At 41.3% G+C, this 14,317-nt stretch overlaps 1 protein-coding gene across 3 annotated transcripts in view; it reads left to right on the plus strand.

The window, feature by feature from the left end:
• Positions 1-14,317, plus strand: part of fto (FTO alpha-ketoglutarate dependent dioxygenase) — a 115,205-nt gene that overhangs the window by 43,078 nt on the left and 57,810 nt on the right. For all 3 annotated transcript variants that reach the window (XR_014914305.1, XM_085427639.1, XM_085427722.1), the window contains exon 8: positions 9,516-9,640. Coding sequence is in view for 2 of the 3 variants with exons in the window: in XM_085427639.1 (XP_085283765.1) it covers positions 9,516-9,640 (125 nt within the window). In the remaining variant the exon portion in view is untranslated. The remainder of the gene's footprint in view (positions 1-9,515; positions 9,641-14,317) is intronic.

The following is a 14,317-nucleotide window of genomic DNA, read 5'->3' on the forward strand; positions in this document are numbered from 1 at the left end:
CTCCTTCTACTCATAGCCACCCCCTCCTCTTCCTCTCTTCATCCTTGGCCCTGATCAGCAAGATAAGCCTTCAGAGGAGGGGAGATAACATCCATTAAAGTGGTAAAGAGGAATTATGGGGCAGCCCAGATTAATCACTGCTCAGCTTAATCGCATTCTGTGCGGACGCTGGGGTTGGCTGCAGGGCCCAGCTTCATGTGTCATACCAACAGAGCGAGAGAGAGGGCGAGGGAGAGATGCAGCGAGGGACTGAGTATTTGTTGAAAAGTGCCTTGATGGGAAAGAAAGTTTAAAAAGATGAAAGAGATTTCAGGGCATCTCACTGAAACCCCCAATCTGTTATAGACATCACTACTAACTAGCACCTGACATAAAATTATTGCACTTTGATCCAGGTGTAATTGTTTACTCTTGCAGGCAATCATGTCAAAATGGTTTAGTAAAAGATATTGGCACAAACACAAGAAAACACTCTGATTTGTAAAAAGCAAAGAAAAAAAATTGTTCAATTTATGTCGTTTTAGGAAAATATTAATCTTTTTGAATATTGAATATATGAAGACAGCTTGTACAATCTTCGCCGCACTCAGAAATAGCAGTATGCATATTGCAATGTGGTGCCGAGCTCTGTAAGCCGCAGAGAACAAAAATAGAGTTCTCATACTCTGAACTTTGTGCACACACTTTTAATAAAATCATTTAAATCTGAATCTAGATCTTCATCAGGTCATGTGGTTGATATCCTTATTATTGTTTATCTACACGTCAGCTCAAATTCATTTCACATTTATTTGTACAGTCTCTAATCAGAGTCTCGGGGGGCTTTATATCGCCCACACATTGTGAAACAATAAATGAAACCAATTAATGAAAATGAAAACGGCCCACCCCAACTATGGATCCTCAATGTGAACAATGGAAAAAAAATCCCCTAAGACCCTAACTAAGAACAAAAATGGAAACTAAAGTCTTTAGGTTATGACATAGCAGTCTGTTATTTGTTATTATGACACAAAAGCGGGGTCAAAAACTACGGAATTAAGCTGATATACGCTGTTCATGCAATAAATTTAAAAAGTTTCAGATAACAGTTTTTTTTTCATCTCCAAAGCAAGCTTAAATGTAAAGGATCAGAGGTGGTGGAAATTTAATCCATGATCACTTCCTTTGTTTAAGTGCGCAACTACTACAGGAAAATAACAAGTATTTAATACCTTGGTACCTCGCTAATTCTTCAAAATCACTGGAGCAGCTATCATGTTTGGAGCAGCAATCTGGGTTTTAAAATACACAGTCCTGTTTAAAAACAATATGTGTGGAGAGGGTGGAGAGAATGATATGATTCTGGTGGGAAGACGCTGTAAAATTGCCTGATTCACTTGAAGAAACGCAAAGAAAAGGAGAAAAGATGGGAAAAGATTGTGGATGATAATTGTATAATTTTTTTTGGGGGGGGGAGAGTGAAGATGGAGGTGGTTTAGGGAAGTGGAACAAGGGGGAAAAATAAGACAGGGTGGTTGTGACTTTTCCTGATATCTGAGGAAGAAAGTTATAAAGGTAAACAGTGAAGTTGGTATCAGGATCTGTGAGTTAAAGTAAATCAGAGAAATGAAAAGCTGATGCTGGAAACTGGAAAAGGCCACGTAAGTCCTGGGAGCATTTTGGGAAGTGCTTTACTGTGCACCTTTCAAAACTGCCATGTTCAGTATGAAGAGGATATCCTAGTAGAGAAAACCTGAGATCTGTGTTTTTGTATTAAACAGCCTAAAAGTGTACTGGTGGTAACAGGTAGCTTTTTTTTAAATGTGATTTAACTATAGATCCTGTTTTACATTCATTGGCCGTCCTCTTAGGTAACACTAATCTTCCACCCTGCTACCTGCTACCCTTGCAGTGCAGATAGAGTGATCTGATGGGTGGTGTTAAATGGGTGAGATGTAGGACAGTGTAATTAAAGCTAGTCCTTTAGTGGGCCCTGCCTCGCTCTGCTGGGAGTGCCCGATATAGCACTCATTAATTCCTATTTGTGTGTAATGAGAGGGTCATGTTGGATGTAATAAATGGCTCTTTTATTTGGGTGAGAGCGGCAGGGTGGCATCTCCTCCCGGCTAACTGTCTCATAAACACCCTTTAGCCACTCTAATCAGCCTCCCTGGGTGAGGAGTAATCACACATACACGCATAACACAATGGGAGGGAAGATATACTAAATATGCAAAAAAAGAAAATTAAGCATGTTTAGAATGTATTTTTTTAAAATGCATATTAGAAGTAATTTTTGCATATTCATTTTCCAAAACGAAAAATAATAGCTCAATTTAAACATTGTAGAAGTTTGGCAGTTTTAAAATGACTTCTTTAGCTATAAATGACCATAGCGATAATCAGAAAAAACACATATTAGATCCAGTCTGTATTTTATTTTTTTTTTCCCTTTTCACTGCTGCCAGTTGATGGCAATGCATTTGAAAGAACAGATTGTTTTAAAAAAGTCCTCTGGGGCTGATCAAAAGGTTCAACACACAACATGTGCAATAATGGTTGGCCGCTGATCAGCGAGGGCCACTTTGTTGAAAGATTAAACCAAAAATACAACCAAAAAGCAAACACAAATGTCATAAAAAAGAAGTTTGAACTTGACTGCCTTTTGATATCTGAATACAATGTAAAATAGATTTGCGATTCATGGCAATAATTAGGAACACGATAGGTGCATTTTTAATTCCCTTTACTTAATTAGATGATATCAGTGTAGTCCACAGTTTTTAAGAGCATAGGTGCTTTATTGAACATAAATTGTTGAATGTAAAAGCTCCAACAGTGTCTTTGACTTCCCTGCCAGCTTGAAGTAGACAGAATCTTATAGAGTATGCAAGTCCATAATCTACTTATATGTCGCTGCGCTATGTGTTTGGCATTTACGATTACTGTATCGCCATGTGGTATGTATAGAATTGTGTAAGGCATGTGCAGTACCACTCTTGTGTATATGAATGAAGCAGAATACAGACAGACAGGTTATTTACAGACAGTGATGCAAAAGTGAATTTATTGATTACCCATTACGTTGAAAAACAAAAAACAAAAGTGGCATGTGTAAAACTAACTTTCCTTCATGGCTGATACTATACAGACCTAACACTTAAATTGTATTTTATGGCCTATAATTTTGCAGATCTTAATCTGTTCTACTTAAGATACAGTCATTGTTTCACTGTACATCTACCAGTAATTCAAATTTGATGTCAGACTGGACATATAAGAAGCCCTGTCAGGCAGATTCAGAAACTGAAGAATCACTAGTGTTCAGACTTCTCTTACTCAATCAAAACTTTGTTAGCAGAACATTTCAGCCCCTGCAGGCATATCCCCCCTCTCAAACAAAATTCTTCTATGTGAGCATGTTTAGATGGATGGAAATCCTTTTTATTGGTTTAGCATTTTTGAAGACTTGAAGTATGGTGCTGTGTGTAACGCTGTTACTTCAGGGCTTAGAAAGGCTGACTTTGGCCCCAGTCAGCAAAAAGCTTTTTACTGGCAGGAGAGTGAGGTGCCGATCACAATCTGCTATCTAGCTAGAATCTAGACTCAGCTTTCATATACTGAAAGAGAGAAAGGGGGTTTCAACAGAACAGAAGGTGCTTGAGTGTCACGCTCATCGCAAATATCTCTGTCCAGCTCTGTCTTCATTGTCCTGAATTAGTCAAAGCGCCTCTCAAAGCTTTCTTGTGATGGATGGATTATGCGTTCTAGCCAGGCCGGTGTGCCGTTTTCACAAGTGCGTGTGTAGCCCCTGCCACAGTGTGCTGGAGAGCTCATTCAGACTAAGAACTATGTGGTTTAGCCATTAAGGCCAACTGGACGGACACTCCTTACCATGGGTCAAAGACAAAAGCCTTGCAAAAAACCCCCCAAAAAAACAGGCCGGTGAATTTTTATGTGATATTTGTGGGCCCATTGGGCTACAACTTGACAACAGATTTGCTTTTCTTCTTGCCACCAAAAGAGATCACCACAAAAGCCCGAGAGTTCTGCTTCATTTGACCCTGTGCAAAGCATATGTCCTTCCATCCTGCTTGTATTCTGTCCATAAGATGGACTGCCGTGGGCCCATAGAAAGCATCCCTGCCCACTTGACTGTGTCACAATGCCTTCAAACAAAACCACTTGTCAGGGGTCTTCCCTTTTTGGGACTGTCTCTATTCCCACTCACCCTTTGTCACTTCAGACATGCTACTCTGATGTTTCAGACACATTTTTCTAATGTTTTACACTCCATATAATCTGCTGTGTGTAGCAAACCCCATTTTACTGGCTGCTATAATTGATGGTAGCTGCGACCTTGCAAAGGTCAATCTGGCAGAAAGGCCTAGGTTTCTGTCACCACGGAGATTGCGAGAACACACACACAAAGCGGGAAATATCTTGTTTTATCAAAAAAATAAATCTTGTTAAGGTTTCAATTGAATGTTTTAGAGATCTTGGCATAGAAAATAAATTGCAGTAGTCATAATGTGTACTGTATAGAAAACAAAAGGTGCAATATATCAGTCTTTTTATTGTTATAGGTCTGCAAAAGGATTTAAAATAATTTATTGGGAGTAAATTTAAAGCCTTGAAATCCGCCAGTGTGAATGTTTCAATTGTATAAACTGTTAACCGTTGCTCAGATGATTTAAAAAGACATAAATATACAAAATAAAGATTTCCTTAAATTTTTCTTGAGTGAACATTTTCATAAAGCATTTCTCATTTTATTCACTAGCAACCCCGATCAACAGTGTTGACACCCTTCATTCTTCTCTCTCACTCTCACACAAGCGCGCACGAACACACACACACACACACACACACACACACACACACACACACACACACACACACACACACACACACACACACACACACACACCCTATCAACCAATCTTATGTAATGGAAACTGAGTAAATTTCATTTCAGGTATGCCTCAATTTTGAGCCATCTGTAATCGTGTGATGGTAGGCACAAAGCAAGGAAAAAAAAACATACACACACATACTAACGCACACACACAGTTTTTATGACTTTGAATGTGATGTCACAGGAAAGTGAATGTGGTCTGGGCTTATTTCTTCCTTGGCTAATATAATTTTTCCACCGGTGCAGAGTCCCCTCCAGTGCAAAGTAACTCGCTGGTGGCATGCAGCAAACATACACAGATCCCTTGTCCAGACTGGAGCGAGCCCTACCAGGATCACAGCTCCCCAGTTGTTTACATCTGAGACCAGAAACTATCCATTCCTGTGAGCAAGGTGCTCAATGCCTTTTTCCACCAGCGGTCAAAGTGATATTGGTTTCTTGTATTAGAGTAAGGAGGGAGATGAAAGCAGCTAAGGGTCTGTCATACTCTCATTGCTAGGGCCTATGAAATCAGGTGTCAGAGCAGCTGAACTTAAACTGTCACAAAAATCCATGGAGTGTCTGGAGATGTGGAGAAAAGGGTTGAATCTTAAAACCTGATATATTTGCTAATGTGTTAACCATGCAACGGGAGTGCTATGCTGGATTTGGTGTGGGAAGGGGACAGTAAAAATTAAACAGCTGAGAGAAAAGGAAGTGTGTGGTTTTGTGTGTGCGTGTGTGTGTGTGTGCTTGTGTGAGCCGTTGATGTTAATGCATTTTTTAAAATAACTTGCGTCAAAGTGATGTGAGTGCTTGCAAGAGAAACTGACAATAAAAAAAGAAACACCTTTTTATGAACAAGGGAAGGGGACAATATCTGAAAGAAGACAAATGAGAGAGAACAGAAGAGAACACGTAACATACAGCCGCGAGAAGGAGAAATGTTGGCATATAGCAACATTTATATTATGAATTTTGACTTTAAACTTTCTTGTTGTTGTGTGTGTCTGAAAAGGTAGATCTTTGTCATTTATACAATATTAGTATGTTTCTCAAGTATATTCCCTCGGCACTATTATCACTTGTAAGTCAGTCGTTTTCAGAATTCAAACTAGCAGACCTCTGACTCATTGTCCTGTTGAACAGAAACATTTAGCTTTGCAAGAGTTCCACCACTTTCTGTTAATTATCAACAAAAATATAAATTTTTTTCACCCAGCCATACTCTTCCTTTTATCAAATTTAGTGTTATTAATACCTATGGCCAATTTAGAATTGACAATAACCTAGCCTAATCTTGTACCCGGAGAGAACCCGGAATACCAACAGTAGGAACATGCAAACTCCACCAGCCAGGTGTTGGATTCAAACCCAGACCGCACCGCCTTTATTTTTTCATTATTTTCCTAATTTTCACATGGAGTATTCAAATATGAGTCACTCAATAAAAAACCCTTTGAAATGATAGAAATACTATGTAATAGAGACCGGATCTTGTTTAAAGTCCACAGTGATGGCTTAACAGTCACAACCAGTAGGATTACTAGTTATCTCCATTCTTGCCTCCATATGGGCACAGTGAGATGTTGGCAAACAGAAACACTGGGGAGTCTGCTGGCTTTTTGCTGGGCTGTTACACATGCTAGTGGCAAGGAGACCTATGGGGAGGTTGCCAGTATGACAGAGGTGCAGTTAGGCTGGGAGGCACTATTGTGGCAAATTAACACCAGCCACCAGCCAAATTTCTGGAATGTTTAGTGTTACTTGTGAGTTTGTTTACCTCCTTCCTATTTTAGGTATCTAGTCATCATCTAGATGGTGTTCTCGTCTAGAATTCACCTCTGTCTTTTAAACAAGTTAATAAGGGAGCTCATTTTGGAATTGAAGCATTTGTGGCCTGCAGACATGAAAGGTTCCCTAAAAGAGAGTGCCAGTGAGCTTAAGAGTACTTGGAGTACCCGGAAAGTCCTGGGATAAAGTCAGCTAAGGCATTTTCATTGGGTGTTAAGAGTTTCTCTGACACTCTGGTGGTCAGCTAGTAGGTCTGGTTTATGGAGTGCAAACTTTCAGTTGTGCATGCATCTTTTTTTTTTTTTTTAACCTTCTTGCCTTTCAGCTTCTTAGCTCTTATGTGACCACTCACAGCTCCTCTGTTGCATTATAAAGGATCTAAATCATATTGCTCTATGTGCAGCAACAATCTTCCTATTGTATTATTCTATGTTGAATGAGTGACATGCCCTTATGTGATAGACTAGACAGCTGCTTGTTGGTGTTAAGATACAGTCCTGGCTCGAGGTGTTAGTGAGCTGCCCCAGGCTGCCCTCCAGCCAGCCTTCGCTTGGAACACTATCATCACTCTAGCTCTCCACTAACCAAAATATCACCTCAGCTTGGCTGCATGTTTGTTTATCTTCCCCACCTCTGCACAGGCCCGGAAATGTTTATGCCTAACTTTAGTAAAATAGACAGGGTTGAATATGGGGTCTGGGGACCAATGAAAAGAGTACCAAGGAACGTCTTGTCCTCTCATTCACCTTGTAATGTGGCCTGGGTCAGGGGGACATCTGTGGTCAGCGTCAGGTTGAGAGAGGTGTAGACTGAGGACAGCTACTGTCATCGAAGGGTAAATACAAGAAAAGAGGGGGCTGATTAGTCCTAACACAGACCCAGAGATAAAGGACTGTGATCTGGCTGAGTCTGACTGAGGTTGGGCTTGACCAGTAAACAACCAGCAGGGTGTCTACATGGCCCGGGGATCAGCCTGGGGCTAAACCTGAAGGCCTCTCTCAGCACTGGGTCTTCTAAACACTAGATCATACATGCACAAAGTTATCCGTGCAAACAGACATTCACCGATTTTTGTGGGGAAGAGGCTTGCTAACACAGATTTAAATTATAAGAGGGACACCTCTACTCACAAAAATCTACACTGTACTCACAAAAATTTGTAGAGAACAAATAGAAGCTTTCGATACACACTCATAAATATATACACACCCCAACAAAAGCAGAGGTTGTTTAGGTAGTGTTTAGTGGAATTATTGAGTTGGGTGAAAAAAACAAAGATTCACTTGAGTAAAGTGTATGCAACATAATTTAGCATTTTGAAAATAATGTGTCTACGATAGGCTGGACTTGTCCAGGGTGTACCCTGCCTGTGGCCCTATGAAAGCTCCAACCCCTGGCAGTTGGAAGCAGAAAAGGATGGATGTGCAGTCTTTCCCTGTTATTCATTTTGATCCAAAGTCAGCTTTGGGAAGAGTTGAAGCAAGCTTAGAAGCACCTTAGAGCAAGTTTCAGATCAACTGTGAATCACTTCTCTTCAGCGTTGTGCTACACGGTCAGCATGGCAATGTGATGTCTACCAGCTGAGATGGTGATACAGTCTGAATACACTTTCTGGCACTTTCTTAGCCTGTCACTCATCCCAGGAGGACAGGGTTTGATCCAAACTGAAAGGCACAGTTTCCATAGGGAGTACAGCCAGCCCTGCCTCCTCCTGGTCACCTTAATCTTTGGTGTCTCCTCTGAGTCAGGTATAATCAGTCACACACCACCACATGTTTTGACACCTGTCCTGTGTGCTGTAGAGAAAGTAAGCATATTACTGCTCTCCTTTGGAAACGCACACACAGAGAGACAATCAAACGTATCTTCACATGAATTAAGACAGACAGGTGTATTGTCAGAAAGGGATTAAAAAACAGGGTGAGGGGAAGAAATGAAGGTTCCCTTACATAGTGGGTTTTTTGAAAAGAAGGTTGGATGACTGGGGAAGCGAGTGACTGTTAATGGGAAGAAATGAACGTGCTTGACTGGTGGATGTGACAGGAAGAGACTGTTCTTAACAAGGCGTCAGAGTCAGTCAGAGTTACAGATCCATCACTTCTCAGAGGCTTGGCAAAGGAGGGGGGAGACATTTAAGGATATTCAGAGAGGGAGAGAGTCTGTGAAGGGTAGAGAAGAAGAGGGAGACGGTGAGGGGAAAGAGGGATTTGAGTGTGGCTGACAGCACTGCATTTAATTTGGGCTGCCAGATCCTTTTTCATTTGACTCCTTCTCAACCAGCTTAGAGGCTGCGGAGGACTTGGAGGCGAAGGTTTGCAGGGATGTCTCCGATTATCACTGATGTGCCACGTCACACTTTAAGCCAGCCTGTAATTCATGTTCAACAGGGGGATACTCACACATTACACTGTGCTGTGCAGGACGTGATTAATTGACTCACACTCTAATATTGGGTGTAATTTGCCCATCCTCTGATGTGAAACTGACTTTATACTAGACTTACTGCATGCTGTCATCCTAGGGATGGTATAATTGAGTCTTGGCTCAGAGCTGTGCAATTTCTAAACTAAGGATAGAAGCACAAGCACGCCAGGATTCACTTCAGGTCTTTCTACCCAATTTTGCAAGTTTTCTGTTTAGTATTTAGGGTAGAATTTAATAGAGTAAATCACTGTAGTGGGGTTTAAACAACCACTGTTATTTAAAGCACTTTTTAATGGTGCTTCTCTACCTGTCCACTTTCTACTGAAGTTTTCCCATTTCTACTGGTATTTCACATATTTCCATTCAGTTCTATTTTGAACCGCCTATTTCCACTTCTGCTGCTGTTTTTTTTATCCAGACTATGCTTTTCCTGGCTGCAGTGGAGGAGGAAGACCAAGCAGAAGAAGGAAGGAGGGAGATGGCAGAGATCCTGCTGTCTGCTTTGACAGACAGACACCAGCAAAGACAGACATGGAGAGACAGGTAACACAATATACCACCAACTTTGTTACTTCCATTGATCTTCAAAAAAAACAAACATCTGTTGATATGTAGTCTATCAGTTATGAGTCCCTATTTTAAATGGAAATGCCATCACACTCCAATAATAACGTTTATTAATTTTCTAAACTGATTTGATCAAATATAAGTAATGCATGCATGTTGCTGTGATTTCCTCAAGATTACACAAACCAAGGCAGAAAGCAAAGATAATATCTCATTTCACCTCATTTCACTTGCAAACCCAGAGCTATTATTATAGCTCGTGTAGTGTTGTTGCAGTAGTAAAATGTGTCAATATCTAGTTCTCAGTTAAGAGATTTATTAACTGTGATCACATCATCAAACAAAATAAAAACGAGTTGCAAAAGGTGACACATCAGGCCTACATTGCTTCAATGTGCATTGATCATTCATTTTCAGTGAATCGGTGTGAATTCCAGAGATATGCAATGGTGTGGTTGGTGTTGGTTTGAGGTCCTCGGGCCTGGCGGTTATCACAGTTATCACAATGACACATGTGTCTTGGATAGGCCCAATCACTTCCTTCCCTCCAGATAAAGAAGGAGAGCACAGAGGTTAGAACGTCGGTTATCCATTCAGATAAAGAAGGGCCTCACACATGCACCAGTGTTGTTTTAGCTGTTAGTTTTAGCCATTTACTCTCTCCGCCAGCACATACACGGACACATACAAACACTACATATACACATGACCACTACATTCACATTTGCTATACTCTTTATTGTCTCTTTCAATAGTTTTGACCTCAGAGTTACATGCGGACAAGAACCCATATGTGAGAATAGACATTTCACTAAACCTTAGTGAAAGCAAAGCGGCAGGAAGATAATTCAAAGGCTACAAATCCATTTTCTTTTGAAAACTTCATGTTAAATTCCTGTTGTGCTTACGCCCTCATATTTCTAAGGCACTCTATTCTTCTGTTCTATGTTTTGCATTATCCCCTCTAGTTGACCCTTAGATTTGTCCCATCCAGATGAGTCTTGTAAACAGGCTGTTTCCACACACCTTGCTTTGCTGTGTCAACGCCCAGTGCCTCACAACTCTGATGTAGGGCCTGCTCTGATAGTGCATTCCAGCGGCATGTGCTGAAAGCTAGAAACCATCTCGCCACCCCCACCCTCAAGTGAACATCAGAACTGTCCCCTACCATCGCAGTTCTCCCGCACCACCCACAATGTGATGTTACCACCAGCTAACAATGTCTGACCCTACATTTTGCTCAGCCCACCCTAAGATGCTGACAACCAGCATCACTGGCTGGGACAGGAAATGCTCAGCCCTTGCCGGCAGAGCAGACAGACGTTTACTCTATCAGCAGTGAAAGACTGATTAGATTAGTTTTGGTGGAAGGCACATGTCCCACACAATATGTTTGAACTCCAGCTGCTCCTGATACCTCTTCTTCCCCTTACACACATTCTATGTCTATCCCTAAACTACACCACCCTCTCTTACAGAAAAGCCAGGGGTCATGCTGTCAAGTGGCTGTCAACAGATAGCATTTTCACAAAACTAAACACATAGCTATGCGCAATGTTAAGTGGGAAGTACTGGTACTGATAAGCAATTTGATGAGGGTCAGGGATTGTTCGACTTTGTTGAGCATGAAAAAGTTTTAATTTCTTCATGCATACTACTAAGAGGCAAAGTCGTTATTTTGAATTAAAGAAGCACTTTATTACAGAAGACGCAGAGTGAGGGAATTGTAGTGCACTCCAGTCAGATGTATTCAAACCATCATTTATTTTCATAAAAGCATTCACTAAAATAGGACTAAAATTAATTTGCTGATTCATTTTGTTGCTTTTTTATATTTAGCGTTCTAATTAGGTTTCCACACAATATTCAACAGGCAAGCTTTCATCATAACACTGCCTTTTGTTTCCATGGTTTCCATTCAGCATATAATACTTGCAAAAATATAATGGAAAAAGGAACAAAAAAAAAGCATGATTGATGACTTTTGCTAGAGGCCCATAAACATAAACAAGCAGCGCTGATTGATTAAGTTTCTCACTGACTTTTGTTTCTAAAACACCAGTTAAAGTAGCATTCTTTGCTGTGGAACTTCGGCCTACCAGCTGCCATTGTCTGCCTGCGAGCCATTTTTAGTACAAGCAAGAAGGAAAGAAAGAGGAATTGGAGCCGGTGACCAGTGGTTCTTCACCATTGACTTATAGGCACTCAGAGTGAGTGATGCCTGCTCTCACCGTGCTAGTGGAAGCAGTCCATTCATTCACTCTGAGCCAACGAAGTTATGAGAGCTTTTTTATTCTTATGAGCTTTTCTGGTAACTGGGTTTTCCTGATGCACATGGTGAATTCTTTGATAGATGCTGCCCTCCATGTCCCTTTGGTAAATGCCCCGTGAGTACCCTGGAAATAGATGGATTATTATATGGGTGGGTGACTGTGCCGCAGCAGAGCAGTTCAGTATGCCACACAGGAAGTGCAGATTGAAGAGCAAGACGCAACCTCTAGGGAGCAGCTCCATTAGGATAGAAAATGGCACATCCCAGTGGCACCAGGAAGGTTTTTGGTTTAACAAAGGTAATGAAGGATCCACACTGGAAGTACATACACAGAAAATTCTTCAGCCTGCAGTCTTCTGCAGTATATTTAGAGAATTGTTTTGTTTTATCTTGCTGTCAATGCTCATTATGCATTTTTAGACGCTGTCTTCAGTCTGTGTGCTTACAGTGTGGCTACTGTTGAATATCCTGGATGAGGTGACCTCATGCTGACCTTGCAAAACCTAGAGGTCACTGCTCTGGGCATTAGAAAAAATAACAACAACAACAACAAAAAGCTTTGTCACAGCCAGCAAGCAAATACTGAAGGGAACAGCTGCGAGTTTTGTACTGACCATGCAAACTGCTGTAGGCTTTGTAAGGTCATTATATGATAATGAAAATCATTACAGAATTACATGGGGGTTTAGGACATGAGAGCAGTAGGGAGGGGAGGGGAGGGCCACATTGGGTTTGATAAATGGACTGTGAAGGTGCCCATCTGGCCCTCTCTATGGCTTTTTCTTCCTGCTCTTTTATCCATTCTTATCCTTTACTACCCCTCTTTCATTCCCCTTCTATGTTCTCCAGTGGGCCAATGTAAAAGCGAGAAGGCCTGAAGTGAAAGATTAACAGAGTGAAAACCTAACTCACCTCTGTGGAGTAGAAAAGAGGAGGGTAGACAGACGGAGGTGTTTATGATCCAAAGCAGGGTTTGTGCCTGACTTGGCAACCCTGTCTTCCCATCTCTGAGTGTGGGCCAGTAGGAGAGTAGGCAGTCATTGACCTTTGGCACTGGAAACAGTTGGACAGCTCAGGATGTGTGAACAGGGTGTAGTTTGGAGGCACTGGGGTGGTAATACATTACAAGGTTTAAAATAGGCCTCTTTATTTATGCTACAGTTGCTGTTCTCCTCGGATTATAGAATGGAGGACAACAAAGACTGAACAAATTTGTTACTGAATCCTTGAAACTGCTGCAAATTAGCAGCATTTTGGATTCATACCAAATGAGAATAAGCAATGACGGACATACACTGTCTTACACTGCAAAGCTTGCTGTGATAATGGACTACATAAATAAATGCGTACAACTAGGTTTTCTCTCTTTTAAACAATAGATTTTTTATGTTAAAGTTAGATAATATCTAGTTTCTTGTATGTTTAGTAACATTCTTTATATTTAGTTTCTACCTTAGTTCAAAAATAAACTAATTCACAGTTTAAAAATAATTTTTGACAAGTGTCCTGTTGTAATTGTATTCTAGTGACCTCTTGAAAAGGAGCTTATAACACTGTACAGGTTGGGATGGATGTCATTGTCATAGCTGTACAATCAGAATTTGTGGCGTAATACATCTGTTGTCCGTGTTTACTACTTTTCTCCAGTGTGCTGAAAGTTAGTGAGGTCTTTATCCTAAGACAAAGGAAACATCAGCTGACATGGCAAGCAGAGTTAAAAGGGCAGAGAAGGAGGTCCACGTGTTCACAGCTGCACTCATCACTCAGCTGTCCAGTTTGACCCATGACCCCGTAGGGTTGTCTCCCAGCCTCTATCGGCTTTATGTTTCCTGCCATTGTCATCCACTGTTGTCCTCACCTGGACAGGCCGCTTCTACACAAAAGGTCCAGTCTGTCATCAAACCCACGGGTCACTCAGGGCCAGCAGGGGCTAGAGAGCTGAAGTTGAAGCTGTGCCCAGCCAGGGATGACCCCAACAGTCTTGTCAGCTACCAGTTGCACCCCTGTAGAGATGCATAGTGACAGAGAAAGGAGAGAGACCTTCCTCGGCTGGCACTTCATTCTCAGAGTGGTGACATTTCTTTTGTGTTGTCTCTGACAGACCCCGCCCTGATTCCCGTGCTGGGGCGAGAGAGGGAGCTCGGAGACAATGGAGGTCCCTCTGTACCAGATGGGAGTTGGAAAGATTGTCAGTCTCGTGTCCATGATAAAGACAAACAGGTCTACTAAAAGTTTTAGAAGTGGTGGCACCACACTGGGATTGCTCATGACATAGATAACTCACTCAAGTGTTTACAGACACAAGTTCCCATCAATCTATCAAATCTGCCATGTGTCCATGTGTTATTGTTCTAAAAAATTTGTCATTACATGACTTTTTC

This window comes from Rhamphochromis longiceps, linkage group LG1, assembly GCF_057381845.1.
Source record: "Rhamphochromis longiceps isolate RC_006_pf linkage group LG1, R_longiceps_female_GT1.1, whole genome shotgun sequence".
In the NCBI taxonomy this organism is placed as follows: domain Eukaryota; kingdom Metazoa; phylum Chordata; class Actinopteri; order Cichliformes; family Cichlidae; genus Rhamphochromis; species Rhamphochromis longiceps.